Genomic DNA, 22930 nt, shown 5'->3' with positions numbered 1-22930 from the left:
CATGCTGGCTGCCAGTGCATTGTGCGTCTCATTTCTGCTACACAGTCACTAGAAAGCCTCTCAGCTCAGAGAGCCAGAATTAATACTGCACCTCCTCCCTGACACCTGCAGAGCCTCCAGAGGCACTCTGTGAAATTTCAAGCATTTCTCCCATTCCTGATAGTCTGATAGCCTACGGAGATGCAGTTTGTGTGGAATTTTTGTGTGTGTGTGTTTTTGTTTCACAATATTTGTATGCCAATTAAATAAACAGAAATGCCTTCTTAGGTATATATTTGCCCCTTAAATAATACTACTGCCTACAATTTTCGTTGGCCAGGGAAATAGTGTACCTGATTCATCCGTGCCTATAATTTTCATAATAAGGTGATGAAACAATTGTTTTCAACAGCTGTTGAAAGAAAATTTTGCAACAGCTCTCTCTGGTGGACAACTTGCAGTAATTTTATACATCAGATCATTTCAATGGCAACATTCAAATACTGCTAAATTTCAGCAGAACTGCTTATTTTGAAAACTGATGATCAACATAGCTTCATTAAGAAAATAATTAACAATCACAGCACAACCTCTATCTTTTTATTCAAATACTTATTAAAACTGAGATGCATATTTATAAAAAGTAAGTTGTCCTTAAGTTTGCTTATATGATAAATTACATATAGCTAAATTATTTGTATTTTTAAAAAGTGATAAAGGTGAGATGTTGTTCCCTAGATTATAAAAAAGTTCTTACAGGAATTATGCTATCATTTGGTTGTAGTCTGTTGGGAGTCCCATATTTGCTATTAGACTGCTTTTGGCATTGCTGTGGAGTGTGGCTGAAAGGGCTGCTCCAGGGCTGGCTAAGCCACACTGATACAACAGAATGTGAAACAACTTTCAACACTGCTTCTAAGTCAAGATCCCAAGATGCCCATTCAAAAGTAGGAAGGCATAACTCTTAAGTTCACTTGTAAGTTGATCTGTTAATAACACTCACGTTATTCTATACTCACCCTAGAGTAAAGCACCAATTACTCCCAAGGGTGATAAAACAAAATCCTCAGGTATAGTGGGCTGGCAAATTCCCACTGCAGTGAATGGTGTCATAACCAGGTGGAGCCACAAGCAACCAGTAGGGAACTCTATTCACAGGCAGTACTACCCAGAGCCACAGGCCCTGAAGTCACAAAATATTTAGGACCTGCTTTGTCCTGCTAGGAGCAGGGCTGAACTGGCGTGGCCTGAAGTCAAGCCTTCTTCAGACTTGTGGTTACTCCCTGGATGTGTAAGAGAGCATTGTGAGATGGAGGTTAACACTGATGCCTGCTGTTCTAGTAACCTTCAGTAGTTTATACAGCCATGTGATTGAGGTACCAATATTTACATGTTGTGTATGAAATACTATTTACCTTTGTCCCCTTCGTAGAGGACATTAAAATGTTACTGAAAGAGATTAGTGTTAAAGAAAAAAAAAAGACATAAAAGAGCTAGAGAACCCCTCTGCAACAAACTGATTTTTCAGCAAGTCTTTCTAACTATTAGAAACTATCAGCCAGCCACTTTCAAGAGAACGTTATCAACAGCCAGAAGATGCTGCTGCTTTTTTAGTAGCTTTAGAAAACCCCCAAAATCCAACTTCCCAAACCTCTAGTCATATTTACAGATCTCTTACTTCTCTCCTAGTAGTATATGATGCCTATATATGTGTGTACACTCACACACACACCCACACACACACATAAGAATATCTCAAAGTGAAATAGTCGGTGTGACCTAAAAGTTAATTTTGAATCTTCAAACAGAAGAGAACAAAAAAGTCACTTAAAATTTTCCTCTATTTATAGATTAGCTTCCCTCTTTTCTGGCAGGTAGTAGGGAGTCCCAAGTAAGACTGAACTGCTAAGAAGACTAGGTACTGCAAAATACAGACTAAAATACCACAGTTTAAGGAACCAGGATAGTTAACATACCTTAAAAAATATTGTGTATAATACATATTTTGTACTAGTGACCTATGCTAGACCAGAAAAGGAGTCATAAAATGAAAGGAAAATCTTAAAATACCATTTTAAAATCACATAATTAATTTCCCTTTCTATATCTAGAGCTAAAGACAAAATATAGTAACTAGGTGAACTGCTATACCTATTCTTGTAAAAAAAAAACCCAACTACATATATTGCTATATCTGAAAAAAAAACAAAAACTAAAGTGGAGCTTCTCTAGCATTGCTTAGGAAGAGGTTCCTACCTCCAAGTGCAACAGAACACTCATTTCCTTGCAATTTAAATTCTACCTTGGTTTGAAATGTTAGATCTTAAAAAACCGCTCATACAATGGCAAAAACCCAACTGATAATGAGTAGAAAAATGACGGTTCATATGTGCATATGTTCATATGTGCATATCTGACATGCTTGAAATAGGTTGCATGAAGGAATTATCCTTCAGTGATATTAAAATAATACCCTTTCTATATAACACGAACTGAGAACTAAAAGGACAAGTACTTTTAAACTGGTATGATAAATACCTTGTCTTCAAGAACAGGTTCCTCTGGACACTGAGTTTGCATTCCATACCCAAGGTTCAACACAACACAGCTCTCTCTCTCTCTGTAATCTCCCATCCTCTATTCATATTGTTCAACAATTTTCACATTCACCTGCATTCTGTTTTTCCTTAATTCCCCCGTTTTATCAAGTGCATGTATTGGCCTTCCAATATTGGTTTGATCCGCAAAAGAAATAATACTTTGTATTCCATTACCAAATTAAAACATTTCTCAGAGGACACATGCAGATCTTTGTGCAGTGTTGCTCTGCACAACCTTCCAGTTTCAGTGGACCCTGGTACCCTTCCTGGTACAGTCTTTTCCACAATTTCTGTTCACTCTGTATCAAGTTATTGTAAGTCATACCACTTTAACTTCACGGAATACCCTCACAGGTGTCTCCAAAAGCTTTACAAAAGCTGAGATGCAACTCAAAGGCATTATCAATCCCAAAAAATAAATTAGAGTTTAAGCTTCTGGCAAATTATCACTAGTCCTTGCTTATACACTGTCTTGTCTTTTAGATAATTTATAGGTACGGAAAGGAATTTTTCTTGCTTTTATTCAGAAACAGAACTCATTAGTCAGGTACCATTAAATTATGAACAGACTGGCTCCCTCCCCACCATAGAATTAAAAAAACCCCACACATCATCATCTATTCACCCACCAGACCTAAGTTAGCATTTATCTGTAATGATATTACTTAATTACTAGGACAAAAGAACAGATTTATTATTAATGTATTTTTGGCCTATTCAGCCTTTAATATGCACCCCCTCAGATTTATTCTTAGCTTTGTATTTGATCATGTTGCCAAATATTTGTCTTCACAAATTTTTAAAAATTGATTATATATATTTGATTATGCTATATTATGTTCTGTAATCAGCAGAATAATTAGAAAGGCCAAAGTCTCACTCAGACTGATAGAATTGAGATCAGTCCTTTGTAAGAGGGGAAACAAACAAGAAAAAAATATTAATATGCAAGTGTTGGCACAAGAAATTGTTACATATGGATAACATTAGAAACCTGTGAGATAAATATTGCATAGATCATTAGAAGGTAGGGGCAGAAGTTTAGTAGATAACATGTAATTTAAAAGCAATAATGAACAGAATGCTAAAAAATTGTGTGAATGTTAAGCAGCTTGGGAGCCTACTACAATACAATTTTATAATACATTTTAAGTCCATGAAATATAAAAAAAACCTATACAAGAGGTTTTGGATAAACAAAAGATTAGTATGAAAATAAGCAGGTTTTCCATTAAAATAACCATAAATACATACTTTAGTGAGAATTACTTTTTTCTTCTACAAAACAACTGACTTTCTAGAAGCTGAGCATAATGTCGTATCCTATTTAGCTTTGGCCTGATGGTCAAATTTTGAGAAAGCTTCACTGAGTAAATTATTAAAAAAATAAAATCAGCCATTTGAGCATAAAAACATATATATAAAGTGTATTGGGTTTTAGACCACAGACAATAATTTCTCATGACACTACAAAGAAAATTAGTCTTCTTCAGAAGTACTTACAGTATGTAAAAAAACCTCCACATATGGCCCTTAAAATAAAAGAGAACTAATAGGATCCATAAATCAGTGGTCAACCTATAAAGTCTTATCATAGAAATATGGTAAACAAAATATAACCAGGATCTCAATTATCTTTGGTATAACAGACTCCCAGGGAATCTCTGATGACACATTTTATATTCAACTTAGGAGGAAAAAGAAACCCTTTAAACATTTTGCATTTAAACTATCACGTAAAAATCCAGTATATATATACGATCACAGTTCAGAATGGCTCTTTTCTGTTAATAAAATACTTCTGGCCTATAATACCAAATCTTAATCGTTCTGGCCAAAGATCCACTTCTGGAAAGGGTCTGATGGATTACAGGATGCCAAACTCGGATGCTCTCCATTTCCTGTAAGGCACATATGTAGTGCTTCATTGTACAGAGTTTGATCCTAAAGTGAGGAAAAAAACCGTCAACAAACAATGAACATGCTATTTCCCCTCACAGTTCTTGCCCCAAGCTGGGTGCTAAAGAGTAAGCTCAGACAGGTGGTGCAGAGTGGGCTAGAAAATACATAAGTAGTATAAGTGCCAACTTGCTTTGTTAGGAAAGTTTTGTAAAGTATTTTAAAAATACAAAACATCTGAACTGACTTCCAGGTGAATGTCTAGACAAACACATGAAAAAATATCAATGGCTCTTTTAAGTGACATTCCTACTAGTGACATCAAGTTTTGATCTGTAACTGAAAAGCTGAAATTATCTCCATTTTCCTGCCAAAACTAAACTGACTCTTTTTTGGCTTCAGAGTTTTTGTTTTGTTGGCGTTTTTGCTTTTCTTGGAAATGCAAAATTAACTAATATCGAAGATCACTAATAAAAGTGCCATTTCACTGCACAGGATTTGTACCTTCTGGTGCAGCCACTGCTCCTCTCCAACAGCAAAGGTTTTCTGGCCTTTGTAGGTGCACTCGCGAAGCTGCACAGGTCCCTTGGCAGCATGCAGACAAAGCTCCTTCTGAATGTTATGGCGAATTTCATGGTGTGCAGAATATTCAAAGTACTATTTAAATTAAAAAAAAAATGGTAGACAAACACAAAGAAAAGTATTAAACTAAATTAAGCCTTTCCAAATCACATACACAAAGTAATAAATTTCTTATTCAAAAATTTTAGACTACAGAATAATTCCTCTGATTTTTAGCATAGACACTTCAAAAGTGTTTACAAAACTAAAAGCAGTTTTTAGTAGTTAATGTAATACTAATTTACACTTGTATATATAAATTGGAAATAACATTTGTTGCATGTGTATTATGATGCAAAATCTTACTCCCACACAGACCATATATAATTCAAGGAGACACACTGAGGAGTAGAGATAGTTTAAGATAACTTAAATTTTGGCATTTCTGAACTTAAAAAATCTGTATTCAGTTCTGTTGCTAGATTTTGGTTTTTCTTAGAGCAACCAAAAAAAAAGTTGTCACACAGAACAATACTGATTGCTCTAGGCCAACTTTTGCTGCTTGACCTAAACAGTAAGTGTGAACAATAGGATGCTGTTATAGCCTCTTGTGAGGTAATAATTAGAAAAGTAATTATAAAGATGTATTTTGTGAGCTAATTTTACCATGATTTCCTGACAGCAGAGTACTCCTAAGGCTCAGCTATAATTCCGATCCTAACAGGGATTTACTTCTAAAAATCAAAGACACAGCTGTTCTTTTACCCCTCCAGCCCTAACCTAACATCCTGGTCTCTTCTCCCAAGTTTAACCAGCAGAGTCCCTAACATTACATGTCTGCTACTGTTTCTTGCCTCTGGATGTCAGCCACCTTCATCATATCTTTCCTTTGAATATTAAAACCAGGTTCAGTTACCACCCTTGGCCTTCCATTTTCCAGTGGTCAGCAATCACCTCCTCGCTACCTTGGAAACAATGGGAACAGCACTGAGGAACAAACAGGCATCTCACTCTCAAGACTGTATGACCAACATTAGTCCTCAAAACAGGTACTGAAGGAGTGACCTGCTTAGTCATTTAGCTCTCAGACACAGTAATTTACTCTTAATCTGATAATCTGACTTACTCTGTCCTGATTTATTTTTGGAACTTCAAAATCTCTGCAAGCCCTGAAAATAATGGCTTGAAAGCTATGTTTAGAACTTTATTATTTGGATATTGAGATGAGCATGTTTCCAGCCTCCAGTACTCTAAAAACGAAGAATAATGTACAACTGATGTATAACTCTGAAAACAAAGTTCTCTTTTCTACTCCCATTTCAAATATGAAGATGACAGCATGGGAAATACGAGCCTACACTGCTAAAAGTCTGGTAAAGAATAGAGGACAACTGAAAACAGAGCATTGAAATGAGAAGGGTTAAGTAAGCAAATATGCATCTCTTCAGCTTTATCAGCAAAATCAATTCTCTGAAGGCTGGCATTTAAAGGGATTTAGACTGCTATTTTGTAGCAGGAAGGAAACCAAAAAACACTTGAAAGAATAGAGTTTTAGTATAGCCCAAGATAACTTAGAGAACAATAGAAGCATACAGCAGATCTTTTAATACAATGTCTTTCTACAGTGTTCCCAAATTAATGACTGTGACAATGTGAAAAGGCTAATAGTATTAATCCACAATTGAATAAAACCCCAAATTCAATCCTGTAAGCTGCTATCATAATAGGGTATTTCTTAAGCTAGACAGCATGCCATGTCTCACAAAAAATTATTAGAAAAGTATCACCTGACTAGGATTATGTGCCTCAATTTTCACAGTGCCATCAATGGATGTATTTTAAGATTGGAAAAAAATTCATTAACACCCTCCCCTCCATGAGATAACAACTATATTCTGATAAAAATTTTAGACCTTTGCTGACCTTTAATTATTAAGGACCACTTTTAAAGGGAGCAGAGAATTGTGCATTTCTGGCCAGGGAGATGTTCCTATTGTTTGTATTACAGTAATGATGGAACGATTCAGTATCTGACATCTATTTCAAGTCCTGTCGTAGAAGGAACAGAGCACCATGGCTGCCTCCAGGAGCTATGGACCAAAGAGAGCTCCTCTTGACCAAATGAAATCATATTATTCACTTGCATTAGCCAGTACAGGATAGGCCACTTTGACCTCACACTGTGAGGCTGCAAGCATGATAGGGAAGGTGGCTGAGGCCTGGAAACTTGGTCTCCCATTGGCCGGATTCCAACCAACATCTTCCTTGCCACTGCGAGTCCTGGTGACAGAGAAAGAAGCAATAGGAGGAAGCATAAGGAAAGGAAGAATTAAGAAGACAACACTTATAAGACAGGCGTAAGGGTGGCAGGAAAAGGTTTTGCATAGAAAAGAGAGGGCAAGTGAAACAGTGTAAATGTGTTTGAAATTTGAATTTGTATACTGAAGTTAAAATATTAGAAATAGGACATGACATGAAGAGTAGTATGGAATTTTTCTTTAAAAAAATATATATAGGAATTAACTGTTAAAGAAAATAAGGAAAAAGGAGATAAAGGAGAGAGAAACTGCATGTTAAAAATCAGTCAATTTCTCTAAAATTAATTTTATTCAGTAAAGCCACAGCGGGAGAGAGAACAAAAATCAGGTATCAAATATTTTACCTGATTTCCTCCAAGTCCATGACAAGAGTACATAATCAATGGTTTGCCACCATGGTTATTTTCACCAACATCCAGACACATGCGGTTACCTATATTTTTTAACTAAAGAAAGGGTGTTATCAGGATAAAAAAAGCTTAGTGAATGAGAGAAACTTAAACTGTCTCAGTTATAGACAAAATCACCTTCAGTTAACTATTACAGTTGTTTTTTCGTTTTTACCTTCTGCTATGCTCAAATCTAAAAGTTCTGTTTTCTCAGTTAATCTTTTCTAACTAAAAGCCTAGTAACTACAGTCACCCTTGGAGTTATTAGCCTGCTCTGTACAATGTTAGTTATTCAAATCACAATTTGAACAGATATTTAAAATAAAATATTTAAAACAGGAGGAAGGGAAAGTTTTACTTGTAAATACACACTAAAATTTCATGTTCACCTCAAGCTAAGAACTATTACTTTTTTGTTTGTTTTAGCAATGCAATGTCTAAAGTTATTTGGCAGGGAAAATGACTATTGACATAAATGAAAATGACGTATCTATTGACAAAGCTATAAAAGGTATGCAGGAAAGATTCTTTGTCCCGGGTAGTGACAGATAACCCTAGAGCAGTTAAAGATAGCCAAAGTCTAGAAGTTACAGCAAAGGTAGTACAAGAGATTAGCAAACTTCCTGGACTATGAAGAATATAGAAAGTAATTAAAATTAAACTTACGTATCCAGAAAACAAAGGATTCAGGTCTGGCACATATGCTTCTGGATAAACATTACTGAGGTACCAGGTAAAATTTTTACACTGCAGGCGCTGCCTTAAATCAAGTCGTTTTGATATGTCTCCAAATGTTTTCTGTTAGACAAAAGGAGGTAAAGAAGGATGGAAGATTAGACATTCATTCTGCACAAGCTATGATATTCTGTGCAGTACTAGACAAGTTTTAACTTCCTTTGTTGACTTTTTTCTTGTTAATGTTGTACTACTACAGTTACTGCTGTCTTTCCGTGTCATAACACCAAATGACATACTGCCTGCAGCATTTCAGAGCACTTGCAAGAAAAATACGTTGCAAGATGGATAACGTAGAAGTATCTTTAGTCCCAAGTAAGTTTTAACACAGTGCCATGGGGTGGGAGAGTACAAATAAGACCATACTGATGACAACCATAAAGCCAACTGATCTCACTAAAAATATAAGCTGAAATAATAAAACTGGATTAATGAAATAATTAGCATAATATCCAGTACCATGTAGAATCTCCCAAACAAAATTCAGTTGTTTAGCTGCTGAACATTCCTGGGAAATGTAATGCTTTCAGTGATAAAACAGTCATGAAAATTTATCACATGAAGGGAGAAAATAGCTTCTAAAAGAAAACTCTAGATTCTAGCTGGGCAGAAAACTTACAAAATAAATAATTCAACACCCAATCTCAACTCCAAAAATTATTTACTTGAAAATAACTGACTTTTTAAGCAGATAGAGACAAGATGGTTATCCACCATCAAGTAAGTTTTATTCTGCTGCTAAAGAACAACAAAACCTGCTTTTTCAGTAAGAATACTAAGCAACTTGAAACTAACAAGACATTTTTCTCACTCCAGAAAATAAGCTGGTTTACATTGTCTACACTCAGTAGTTTCTCTCATGTTCTTCAGTTAGTTCCTGCACAATGCAAATAACCCAGGGGAAAGTATGAAAAACACCAATAAAAACACCTCACCATACAAAATTAACATTCATCAACCAAACTTTAGTTTTTTTCATTTTTGTTGGGGATAGAGCATTAAGCAAACTGAACAATCTTTTCATTAAAATATCTAGAATCCTTACATACTTTGTCAATAAATAACTTTTGCTCACCAAAACTTTCACCGCAGCAAGTGTGATTTCTAATACCACCACCACCACCTACTTGTTTCACAATTTTTGCTGCCTCTGTGTTTCTTCGGTAAAATATTTCTTTATATTCATCCATCCACACTTCTGCAAGGCGAACTTGATTACGTGTGATCACCTGAGTACCTTTTGGGAAAGTATGGGGACTCTTGCTGCGAAAGACATGGCCAACAACAGAGCAAGGCATGATCTCCAACTGTCCACCACATTGCCATACCTAATAATAACATTTAGTGTGTAAGTACACTGCAATTAGAATTCAGGGGGTGGAAAAAAATTCAGTAATATTATTGTTTGTCAGAATACATCAAAGCACTAGCAAGTATACCTATATCAGGAATACCGTTATATATATATATATATATATATATATATATACATATATATATAAATAATGTGAATATATATACACCATATACCAGTTAATTTCCTAATCAGATAAGCCCTGGAAATACACATTTCAGATAGCAACCCTAAAAACATTTTACAAAAATAAAAGTAGTTTAATGAGCATGTTTGCATTTTATTTTATAGGTAATTAGTAATTCAATTTTCTTGTCCTAGTTGGCTGATTGAGGAGTCAATATCTAATACTAATTTATTCTCAGATCCCCTGTACACTGTCAGCATAGAGACAATTGCTAATTAGGGAGCTAAACTTACTCTGAAAGACATTTCTATATTTTCACCTCCCCATATTTCCATTTCTTCATCATAGCTTCCAATGTGTTCAAAGTAGTCTTTTGATATTGAAAAGAGACCTCCAGCAAAAGTAGGTGTTCTGCAAAAACAAAATTTTACTAAGAAAGACAGTAGGTTTTTAAAATATAGATGTAAAAGCATGGTGCAAGTGTTCTATGAATTTTCCATGCACTTGTTAGTATTTCAGTCCAGTGATGCATATTCCTGGCATAGATAGTACTTCTGGCACTTAAATACGTTCACAGAGTCTCATTTGACAACTTATTGCCATTTATTAAGAACTTGTTCAGACTAACGACTGCTGGTATAAAAGAAAGCATGAGGAAAACAAAGTTTCTCTGTATGGAGGATATCGAGAAAAAGTACAACTCCTACAGACCAGTAACCTGTCTGTGGACAAAGCAGGTACAATTATCCAAATGCACTACTCTATCAGCCTAGTATTTGGGTGCTCTGACCCTTTTTGATAGTCCTTTAAGTAAAGTGAATGAGGAGACAGAATCATTGTACTGTCTCTGAAAATAACTGTGTATAATCCTCCTTTGCCCCTTCCCCTAGGAATATAGGCAATTTCCACCATATGTAGAAGACGTAATGCAGAGCAATTACTGTCTTAAGGAGCCTTTATTTTTATGAATGCTTTAAAATGTGGTTCTTAAAGAAAGTATTACAAAAAACATCTAAGATGCTAAGATGTCTGATTATACTGATATGAAGAACTAATTTATTTACAAACTACTGTTCATAAGATAAGCTCCATGAAAACAGAAGGATTTAAATAGTATTCAAATTTTGTTTACCTAATTGGATAGGTTTCATCTTTTCTTCTTTTATTCTCATGTTTAGGAAGAGTCTCCCATCCAAATGACAAACTCCAATCAAAATTTCCTCTGTTGTGGCTATGCACATAAGGAGATGGTTTAATGAATTCAAAGGTATTGAGATCAATAGAAGCAATGTCAGGGCTTACAACAGCAACAGGATTCTCAGCTATTCTTGCCAATAATGGCTCTAACCAGCCATAAAAGCATTCACCTGTGGAGAAAATGAGAACACTTTGGCTATAAAGTAGTACATAAGGTGTATTTTAACATGTCCAGCAAGCCAATACGGACTATTTTAAAATAGCATACCTAATTATACTTTCAATAACATGAAATAGCAATAGGAAAGATTATATATTGCTAACATTTATAATGAATAAAAACTCTGCAACATTAAATCAAAGACAACAGCATTATAAACCAGACGTGGCATAGTTCCAGGTTACACTTACAGTGAGCATCCAGGAAGGTAAGGGTCTCTCCTGTTGCTACTGAAGCTCCCAACAACCGTGCAGTGATCAGACCTTTTCTTTCCTTTTGACGGACTACTTTAACTATTTGAAACTGTTTCACATATTCATCTAGTTTATCATGCAGGTATTCTAGAAAGAGAAATCAGTGTCAGGATATTCAGTGCATACACATGCCACTGCCCAAAATGGTACACTATTAAGCGAACAAGATAAACTCATACTAACCCCAGAAATTATTTCAACATCAAAGGCATAAAAATTCCTATCTGCTGAAGGTTCTTTTTAGGGTCTGACTATTTTGGGCGTAGGGGTGTAGGAAGAGGTGACCAGCACAGAACAGGAAATGAAATATTAAAATAATTCTGAGCAAGAAAGCACATGCTAGTACATCTCTGCTGCAGTGTTAACCATTTGAATACCAATTCCATTTTCATAACAAATGGATCTCGTACTTACATTGTCTGCAGAACATGCAAATTCTTCCCTTAATGATAGCACACCTAGACAGTTTTCAAAGGCTACAGTATTTACAACAGCAACAGAAGCCATACAAAAACTATTTAAATGTTCAGATTATGAGAAAGAAACCCACATCTTCTTTATTCTGTCCATCCTTAGTATTAGACTGTACTACTGAACATATTTCACATCCAATTCTTTCAATATACTCAATACAGACTTGAAAAAGAGTGCAAATACATTCATAGAAGTATATATAAGCATATTCATCTTTGTAAGGATACAAAGTTGTTTGAACTTGCATTTGTGTTCACACTAAGTATATATATAATTATTTTTGAGACTCGGCTTAACTGTTGAAAATTACTTGCCACTCAATAATTGTACTTTCTAATAAAGACACTGTCCTTCATAATTACGAAATTAATTTGCCCTTCATAATTATGAAATTAATTTGCATAAAGACAACCACTATGATGAAATGGAAATTTCTGCAAGTCTGAGCCAATTGATACTTGGATACTTTGTTCTACAAATTGCAATTGGTTTGAAATACAAATTACGAAACTACTTCATGCAAGCAGTTATGCAAGCAAATCAGCATTGAAAAAAAATAGAAATGGGGTTTAAAAACCTTTTAGAGCACAGGAATTTTGTATTTGACTACCTTATGGAAAAATAAGGTGGAGGAGGGCTATTTTATATTAAAAGAAAAAAAAAAGAAAGAAACAAAACCACTTAGAATACTGTTATACATGTTAATAGTGGTAAAGAGACATCCTCTTAGCCAATTTAGCTGCAATCCTAACATCTTAAATTAAGGAACCAAAAAGAGAAGTGAAAGCAGAGAGACTTCTTACCATCTACGCTGGCATCATCCACCAAAATGATCTCCTTCAGCAGTATGGCAGGAGATGTGTACATCACACTGTGCACGGTTCTGAGCAGAGTTGACCACGCTTCATTATGGAAAACAATGATAACGCTTGTGGTTGGCAATGGTGGGCAACGTTTAAACTTTTGTTCAATACATCTACAAATTACAAAGTGTCAGGGGTTACAAAATGGACAACAATTTTTTACTCAAACTCTTAAACTTTTCTTTCTAGTACAAAACTTTGTACCTATGGACATTAAATAGTTCTGCTTCTCTGCTTTCTATCCTAGCTTTGAAGTGCAAAGATAGGTACTGCAACTGGAGCAGCTGTTCAGAGTATTTTTTAAAATATCATGACTGAGAATTGAACAACTTAGTTTTGCTTCTGTCTCACACACTTTTGAGTACACTTCATATAATATCCAGGCCTTCTTCAGGAGAAAATTATATTTTATTGAGAGCAGCAGGTACTGACTGAGCTAAATCAAAAGTCACCATTACTCCTGAAACCTAAGAATACAAAGAAGAATATTTATTAGAAAAATTCAGACTTTGCAAGGAAAAATATAAACTAATTCAAATCTCAAAGCTTTGTAGAAATGCTATGTAAGCTTTAGGGCAGCATGTCCCATTCAAGGGATACAATTTTAAACCCACAGTTTTTCAAGACTGAAATATCCTAAACATAACTTTAGATCCAATGGCAAGTCAAGATGACAATGCTGTATTCAAAAGTTGCACACTTACTGTCTGTCAGCTTTAGGGCCTGGAGGACGCCCCAAGGTAATAACCACAGTCACTGCCTCACAAGATACACAAGCAAAACCTCTCCAGTTATGCTCTAGGAGAGGTTATGGTGAGCTGCACCACATGTATCAGCAGTGGCTCAGTAAGTTCAGCCACTTTTTTGGCACAGATGGCTGACAGCATTTCATCTGACACTGACAGGGACTGCTCACAACTAAAACCCACTCCCCCCAAGTTCTACAGTCTACATTTTTAAAATTCTTTAATATTACAAGATTGCTGCTGAGATCTTCCATTACCTTGTTCAAAAGTACAATTCCTAATTTATTAAATTATGCTTGTGGTTTTATTAACGCTGAATGTTAAAAAATGAGGGATGGTGTTTTAATTGGAAAAATGTTGAAACCACATTTTTAGTTTTCTTCTAAGTAAAACTAAGCAGGTTTCCTGAAAGTTACTCAGAAATTTTAGCCTTAAAGGCAAAAGCAGAACACCTTATTTAAATATGGTTACTTTGAATTCAAAACCATGAAAGAAGTGAGCTTTTATAAACATTCTTGGCTTTGGCACTACGGATCATTATGTCCAGCCAATCATTATGTATAGCCAGGAGACCTTCCTAAACTATCACCTACTGCTGAACTCAAGTCACTTTGCAGTCTGAATTTCTGAGAAGTTTTTCAACTATTAGGACATACACATTTCAACTTACTCAGGAGGTCGAGTGTCTGGTCCAAGATCTCGGTGTAAAGAAATCCTATCACTTGCAAATGCATTAAAACAGTGTTTCTCTTCTCCAGCCTGTTTTTCTTTCTGTTCTTCTGAATTTAAGTTTGTGGTTTTAAATGCTTTACCAGAAGCTCCAGGAGCATTAGGATCTTGGAGCGGTCGATCTAGAAAAGGTTTCAGTTCCACTGGAGTATAGTGCCCTGGCAAACAGTGTCTCTCTCCAGGAATCTTAGTTTGTCTAATGGGTGCTTTTATCTGCATTTTTGGCTTTGCACCTTTGATATTGTTCATAGCATTTAACACAAGACCTAATACATGACTTTTCTTTCCAACAACTGGCTCAATCCCTGCTTCATCCTTAAAATCTTGAACACCCACTTCTCTTTGCAATAAAAATAAAAATACCAGAAAGACAAACACAATAATGCTAAACTTCCAAAGTTTCCAGTGAAAAAATGTCTTAAATAGTTTAGGTGTCTTTTTCAAGGCCATTCTAGTTTTAAAAATTTTCACACAATGAAAGTTTCACTGAGTGTTGTTCTTCAAAAATGTCACAGCATTTCTTGAAATTGTAACACCTGAAAATTAAAACAAATAGTATTCATTTAGACATCTAGTATATTCAACTATGTAAAACCATAAAAATTAATGGGAAGGAATTAATTCATTTGCAGCTCCCAAAAGTAAAGTGTTATGCATGTTACATCACTTAAAGGTACATCAAACCTATCTAAAAGATACCCAAAATGCCCTTTCCCTGCTTTTTGTTTTGGGCTTTATTTGTTAAATGCACTTCATATAGAAGAACCAGAAATCAGACATACCATCAAGAATAAAACATTATTTCTACACAGTGCAATTACTTCAAGTTTATTTTCTTCCAAGTAGTTTGTTTAAAATTAGAATAGTCTTGAAAGCAGGGAATTTTAGTTCAATGATAGGACAGAAGAAAAACAGCATCAATACATTAGTTCAAGTTGCATGTCAGAAAGAGCCATGTGGGAAGTGAACTAAAAGATAGGAAAGACTTTTTAATCAACTTATTTCAACAATTTTCAAGTTTCCGCCACTATTTTTTTCAGACAAGTAATTATTCACTTGCTTTCAAAGATGAAACCATGAAAGACATTTGAGGACTACCAAAATCAAAGTGATTTGAATTAAATTCTCTCTGCCAAACCGGCAGTTTACAAGAAGGGGATACATTCTGCCACCAGCCTGAATAGCTGGAATAGCTATTCAGAGAATAGCTTAATTTTTGTCTATGTGAATCAAGAAGAAAAATAAATAGTATCTAGCTTAAAGCCACAGTTAGTTCCCACTACTGACCACAAAATTGCAAAAAACTATTACTTTTCTGTTTATTCCTCTGAAATACAAGATCTTAATTGGAGTAATATATACTCAGGAAGAGATACAAGTCGGAGAAAACAAAACCCACCCACCCCTTACCTGCTTTTCTTCAAGAATCTGCAGGAGAAACTAAGCATCTGCATTTCTTCACATTATACTGTTTTTCAAAGCTTATGTCAGTTTATTAAGCATACATTCAAACTACAGTGTTTTTACCACAGAGTTATTGTTAAAAGAATGCAGAAGGGAAGCATATTAGATCATACTAAAAAGTACCAAAAGCATGCTTCTCAGCTCACAAAATTTCAAAAAAAAATACCAAACAAACCAGCCCATTTCTGTCTCACATATTATTTTCCCATTTTTCCTTACTGCCGAAACATTTGAACTACAATACCGATGCCTTTGAGTGGAAGACTACAAATAAAAACTTTCTTCCCAATGAGAGGACGGCAACCAAATTACCAAACTGCCAGATTGAAAAATGTCTTGTTTTTTCACAATGTCTGGTGGGTTGATCTTGACTGGCTGCCAGACACCAACACAGCCACTCTCTTGCTTTCCATCCTCAGCATGACAGCGGGGACAAAATAAGATGGAAAATCACATGGGTTGAGCTAAGGACAGCGTGATCACTTACCAATTACTGTCACAGGGAAAACAGACTTGTAATGATGAATTTAAATTTATTGCCAATTAAAAATAGAGTAGGACGGTGAGAAACAAAGGCTCAAACTACCTCCCGTCTCAGTTTCACTCCTTCATTCCCAGTTCTTCTCCTTTCTGCCTAGCGGTGCAGAAGGAATGAATAATAAGGGCTGTGGTTAGCTTGTAAGACTTTATCTCTAGCACTCGTTCCTCTGCACACTTCTCCCCTGCTCCAGCACAGGTTCTCTCCATGCATTACAGTACATCAGCATAAAAACTGCTCCAGCACAGGTCATCCAACAGGTCACAGTTCCTGCCAGGATCTTGCTCCTGTATGGGCTCTCCACAGGCTGCAGCTTTCTTCAGAGTACATCCACCTGCTCTGGCCTGGGGTTCTGCACAGGCTGCAGAGTGGATACCTCCTCTGGGATGGTCCTTCATGAGCAACACAGAAATTCTTCACTGCAGTCTTCTCCATGAGCTGCAGGGGGAATATCTACTCCCCTCCTTCTTCACTGACCTTGGGTTCTGCAGTTTCACATTTTTCTTACTCCTCTTTCTCACAGCTGCTGTGCAGTATCTTTTTACCCTTTCTTAAATACCTCATCAGAGAGGCACCACCTGCTACACTGGGGGGCTCAGCTTTGACCAACAGTGAGTCTATTTTACAGCTGGCTGGAACCAGCTGTGTTCAGCCCTGGGTAAGACTGGAGGTGGGGGGCAGCCCCATGTCTCTTATCAGAGGCCACCCATACAGTCACCTTCACCTCCTAAACTTGCCATGAAAATGCAATACACAATTGCATTTGTGTAAAACACAAACTATATGTGCAGATCAGCACCCAGCATTGCAGGAGCTACAGCCTCTGCAGGTTGCTAACCAGGAATGCTTTCCTAACAACATCAAAAGAAAATCACATTACTGTTTCGCAGTGCACCATGCACAAGCACATAAGATACCAGTAAATCTTAAAGCTTAGAAATCAATTAGCAATATAAATATATCTTCCTCAAATGGAAAAAAAAGAAAACATCTTTAAATATATACCTATATCTATCTATACATATATTTGAAATACATGATGTCATAAGAGGCATTAGAAACAAGAGATATGTGGAGCATGCTGCCACAATGCACATATGAAATGTGTCTGTCCCTAGAAAAGAACCTTCTCTGGAGTTAGGTGGGAAGACAGTAACACAATTTAACCCTTTCAATGTGGATTAGTCTACTCTACTAGCATGCCATGCATAGAAACGAGTGTAAGTGATTTTTCTTTAAGAAAGGATCAAGTGACAGCCTTGGAATAGTATGTGCAGCAAAAGCCAGGTGGACAGAGGCTTGATTGCCACAAGCATACAGCAAAACCTTTTGATATAGACAAATGCTGAGTGCAGCTTTGTTGACAAAATATCTGATAGGGATATTGCTTACAATAAGAGAAGAGTTCTTTGTCGCACAGAACAGTAGCACTTTCCAGAACAGAAGCTGCATTGTCCAAAGAACTTTTACTATGAATGCTGTATCTTACTTAGGGTTTTTACCAGGAAAATTTTGTAGTCAGAAATACAATCTTTATTCCCTACAAATGACTCTCACATTTTCATGGCAGAGCAATGTGTCAGCAAACACAGACCAAGCTACTATTCAATCCTCCAGGACATGCTGAAGAAATATGTGGCATGATTAAACTCCCTGGGGTGACTGTTTAGCAAAGCGTTTAATCTTCTATTCATTGGTGCTATTTTCTAGTAGTAGTCTGGATTCTTAAAGTACTTTGAAATAACTAGCCCTAAACATCTGAGGTTGGATTTTTTTTTTTTAGGAAGAAAATAACCAGAAAACTAAAATGTACTACTAAATTCTTCTAAAAGTGCCAAAAAGCAGCTGCCACACTACTTCAAACCACATCACATGGGCAGTGTGAGAATTCAATGCAGTCTATGTTACATTATGCCACCCACTGATTCTGATGTCAGACTCTGCAAAAACTCTTACAAGAAAGCCTTGCTGATGTAGCCAACAAGCAGAAAAATTTTTGTTAACTTGATCTGAACAACACTGTACAAAATAACCTTTTATAAAAAAGTGAAAGTATCATTAACCCAAATCACCAGAAGTTCTTTCCAATCATGCAAGACAAAATTCATTTGGGTTAGTATCAACAATATACTTGATGTCGGTTTTTGGTTTTTTTTTAATTTTAAAATCTGCTTTTCTTCTCTCCAAATGTTAAACAGGTTTCAAAGGTTTCCCGACAATATTGCTTATAGAACATTAAAACCTGAAAGAATGAGTAAAAATACTAAAATCAGAACAAAACAAAAATCCTAAAAAAATGGGAAAAATAGGGGAAAAATGATGCAGAATTACTCCAATCAAAACTATTTAACTACATATCTTGGCTTCAACTTAATCGAATTTTTCTATAATTCCAGAAGCACAGTCTCATTAAAAGTTTGTCTATTTCTCCTAGTTATCAAAGCATACAATCCCTTCCTCAAACCTTAGAGACCCCTTAATCAGAAGGTGGGTGTGCAAAAAAAAACACTGAGCAAATACCTTAGGGAAAAATCAAACAAACCTGACACTGATGATCAACTGTTCTCACCAAATTAGCGAAAGTCTGACAAAGATATTTCAGGATACTTTAAAAATTGCTATGGTACACTACTGGTATTTCTGAATCTAAAATTCTAGACAGGGTTTTTTATTTTCTTTGCATGACTATCAATGCAGATGCTACTAAAACATGAGTTACTGAAATAATCAGTTTGGTAAATGATATTTTCATCTTCTACCACCATGGAAATGAATGGGTTTTTTTCTAATGGCAAATAAAAAAAAATAAAAAAATCACTGAACAAAACTGTTTGTACTTCAGGTTCATCCTAGAGAAATATCCATTCACATAAGCATCTCTGGTGACAGACTAAGAAACACCCAATTCAGAGTGAACCCTTCACAAAAGTCTAGATTTATATGGAATATGAAGATTCTTCATAGAATCAAAACCATTCAGAAGCACTTCAGAAATTTGGGACAATTAAGTTGCTTAAGTGTAGCAAACTATGCTACTGTTTACAAGAATATTAGCTCTTGATTTAAATAAAGGAACAAATGATAAAATGAAATGCACAGAAGTTAAAGATATGAAAATGAGAAACAGAATCAGCTGTTTAGTTTCTATTTCCACACTTGCTTCTGTTTCACTCAGAGTTCCTACTGAATGCACTCCTAAACAGGGTACACATACCTAAAAGAAACAGAAATTCACAAACCCCAGCTGCTGTTCCTCCGGGTACATTCTTTGAAGCTCAGCCAGTAGAAATGTGTTTCTATTCCTGAAAAAAAGTTGTTAGAGCAATACTGAATGTGTTCAGTTCCTAAGCCTTCATTTCAGAAACATTAAGAGCACAGGTTATTGTAGTGAATACTGGATGTAACCTGCCTCCCTGATTATTGCAGAGAAATGAGCAGCTGTTCCTTCTGGAGGAGCATACTGAAGAAGCTGAAGAAGTTCTGAGCAACAGCAGCACAGAACAGCTTGCTGAAACAAACTCGGTCAAGTATCTCCTTCAGCAGTTTATTTAGATTTAAAAAATAAGAAAAAAAAAAAGGAAAAACCCCAAACATCATCACCAAACCTGCTTTTAGGTATTCTAATGGAAGTGCTTCAAACTTTCACGTTCTTTCAAAATGAGCACTACTACCATTTTTCCAGCCAAGCACTTTATATGATAAGCAGAGATAGACAGCTCCCTTTGACAACTGATAGCATAATAATATACAGTAACCATATATTATAAAAATATTCATGGCTTGTTTTTACAGACCTGAGAATTCTAAATGACACACACTTTTCTCAAATTTAAATTTCACTTAACTCTGTATTTTCCTTTTTTTCCTTGGTCAGATTGTTTTAGGCCTCCATTAAAATTATTCTAGGCTGCCCCTAAAAATGCCATGATGAAAAGTGAGCATGATAGCACAGCTGTAAAGTGCTGTTTCAACTTAGAAGGATTAGTGTCTCATTTTCATGTAAGGACCAGAAGATAACGTCTGGACCATAAACAGAGGACTTTTGTTTGTTTTCCGGATTGTAGGAACATTTCTAAGATAGAAAAACATCCAAGTATCAAGTGCAGGTCTTGAAATCACAGTTTTCTAAGTGGCTTTAAGCTTTTGTTTAAGCGATAAGTGTAAAGCAAAGAAAGTCTCCTCATAGGAGATTTACTGGGTTAGTGACTGCTGAAGTGACTGTTGGATGCTCCCATAGGTGTCTTCACTTTCCTCCTCTCCCCACTTCAGTGTCTCTTTTCCAGTTATATTTCACTGCTGAATAATGTTACTCCACTGTAGTTAGTCATTTGATACCAGATTTTAATTGCTAGATCACTGTCAGTGGTTTTGTGATATGATTCTCTGTTCGTAAGCAGAACTGTTTCCTGTGGCACATGATCTCAGTGAGTCTCAGGGAAAATCAGACCATTTTAAGACAGACGGCAAGTGAATAAATCCACGCTTTACATGACTGAAAAAACTTTAGCACTTTAGAAACTTGAGACACTTTCAGATCTTGTAGAAAACAGGCACAACAAGGAGCAGATTAGGATGAGAAACTCGTAAGTGTTGGCAGGCAACTGATCAGCATTTCACATCATGAACATCATTCTCAACATTGATTCCAAAAGAGGGAAAATCCTGGTCTAGGTAACAGCTCTTGAAACAGGCGAACCAGGCAGCAAAGTTGGGGAAGGCAAAAAAAAATTAAAACAACACAGTGTGAGTTCACTTAGAACCACAGACACTGGGGAAATGTCACAGAGAGGGCACTTATATCTTGTTCCTATTTTGACAGGGCTCAAGATATCCGGGCTGCTTCTGGTATTACCTCACCTCAAAAATGGACAAGGTAATTGGCAATAGCAGTTACGAGGAGGAGGAAAGCTGGTCTTCTGCTCCTTCCCACAGTGCAACAAAAATAGCAATTCAGGCTCTCTGTAACTAACTTAATTTTTACTTTGCTCTGTTATTGAGAAGCCTCGAGATGACAGTCGCAGATGCCAAACTGACCAGGCCATTTAGCAAATCTGGCTAAAAAAGGAAACCAAACCCTGTAAGTTGGCTGCTTTGTCTCAGGCTCTAATTCTGGAAGCTCAGCAGCGTACCACTGCCTTTAGTCAAGACTGAATTGATCAATATAATTTATCTTTTAAACAAACGAGATCTTCTTACTACAGAAGACTAACACGTACAACACTACTGAGATGCATACATACTTGTACTTCCAGTAAGATTTTTATTTGACCAACAAAAATTTTTATTAATAAATTCTTCTTTGTAAAATAGTATTTTACACAAAGTTAAAAAGAAATTAAAAATCCATTACACTAAGGTTATTAAATTTAAAGGATACTTCTGTCAGTTTCCAGACCTAAGTAAATATTGTCTAAGTACTGTCACCTGCTGTGCAGAAGACTAACAAACAGCCAGAGGGGAGAGACAATGCGGCAACTCTAAAAGCTCTTTGAGTAGGATGAAATACACCAGAGTTAGCTGGCAATGTACACAATTGCGATCACCCCGCCGCCCGAATCAATGCGGTACTGTGGGCAAACCCTTGGGCGGGATCCGTACGTGGCAGAGACACCTCCCTCGGTCAATACCTTCGGTTTGGACAGTGCATCCGGCCGGCACTTCCCGGAGCCCCGTGTCCGCACCGGCGGCAGCCTGGGCTCCTCACCCACCCCACGTTCCCCTGGAGCGGAGCTCGCAGGGATGGATTGTATCGGCCCCGGCCAGGCCCCTGCGGCCGGCGGCCTCCGTGGGAGCTGAGGGGACGCGCGTGGAGCGTGCGCGCCAAGGGGCGGCTGAGGGGGACCCCAAGGGCGGGGGCGGCTAAGGGGGACCCCCCCAGGGCAGGGGCGAGGGGCGGCTGGGGGGACCCCCAGGGCCGCACCGGCCCCGCGCCCCTCGCCGGACCGCTCCGTGTCCTCACGGCTCCCGCCCGCCCGCCGAGTCCCGCCGGGCGCGCCCGCACGAGCTGCGGCGAGCGGAGGACAAGCGGCACCGGACGCTGCCCCGCCGCCGGCCACAGCCCTTGGAGAGGCCAAGGAGGAGCGGAGCCGCGCGGTGCCTCCCGCGGCTCCCCCCACTCACCTCATCCGGCGGGAGGACGGCGAATGCGCTACCGAGCGAGCGGCACCGGAGCCCCGGGAGGCCGGAGCCGGGCGGGCTCTGCGGCTTCCGCCCCGCGCCCGCCAGGTGCGCGCGGCCGGCCCCGCGCCTGCGCCCGCGCCCCGCCCTCACCTGGCGCCCAGGTGCGCGAGGCGGCAGCGGGGGCGCGCCCGGGGAGCGGCTGCGCCCATCCCGTTCCGCTCCCGCTCCGCTGGAGACGCGGGGCTCCGGCACAGGCACTGAGCGCTCACCCAGCGCCGCACGGCCGAGCTAGGGCCGCACGGCAGCGGGGCTTGCTTCAACCACCCAAGCGTCACGTTGTGCAAGATGGGGTTGACCAGGCAC

At 37.6% G+C, this 22930-nt stretch overlaps 1 protein-coding gene across 3 annotated transcripts; it reads right to left on the bottom strand.

Moving 5' to 3' along the window:
• Positions 1–3978: 3978 nt before the first annotated feature.
• Positions 3979–22640, bottom strand: GALNT3 (polypeptide N-acetylgalactosaminyltransferase 3). Of its 3 annotated transcripts, none has more exons than XR_015804884.1 (11): positions 14387–22113; positions 12911–13083; positions 11571–11720; positions 11095–11329; positions 10256–10373; positions 9609–9809; positions 8413–8544; positions 7702–7803; positions 6963–7319; positions 4983–5135; positions 3979–4523 (listed from the first exon to the last, which is right to left on the bottom strand). XR_015804884.1 is itself a non-coding variant. In XM_014880872.2 (11 exons), exons 2-11 carry the CDS (start codon positions 14893–14895, stop codon positions 4401–4403), a joined length of 1896 nt encoding a protein of 631 aa, XP_014736358.2. In that variant the 5' UTR covers positions 14896–14981; positions 22568–22640; the 3' UTR covers positions 3979–4400. The 3 variants fall into 3 exon arrangements, 2 of the variants coding, with proteins under 2 accessions (XP_014736358.2, XP_088024241.1); XM_014880872.2 differs by lacking the exon at positions 6963–7319 and adding an exon at positions 22568–22640 and having other exon boundaries at positions 14387–14981; XM_088168115.1 differs by lacking the exon at positions 6963–7319 and having other exon boundaries at positions 14387–14981; positions 19662–22113.
• Between the last annotated feature and the right edge of the window lie 290 nt (positions 22641–22930).

The sequence above is a fragment of the Sturnus vulgaris genome, chromosome 7, assembly GCF_052056855.1.
Source record: "Sturnus vulgaris isolate bStuVul1 chromosome 7, bStuVul1.hap1, whole genome shotgun sequence".
NCBI lineage: Eukaryota > Metazoa > Chordata > Aves > Passeriformes > Sturnidae > Sturnus > Sturnus vulgaris.
This window is presented reverse-complemented; position numbering and strand designations above follow the sequence as displayed.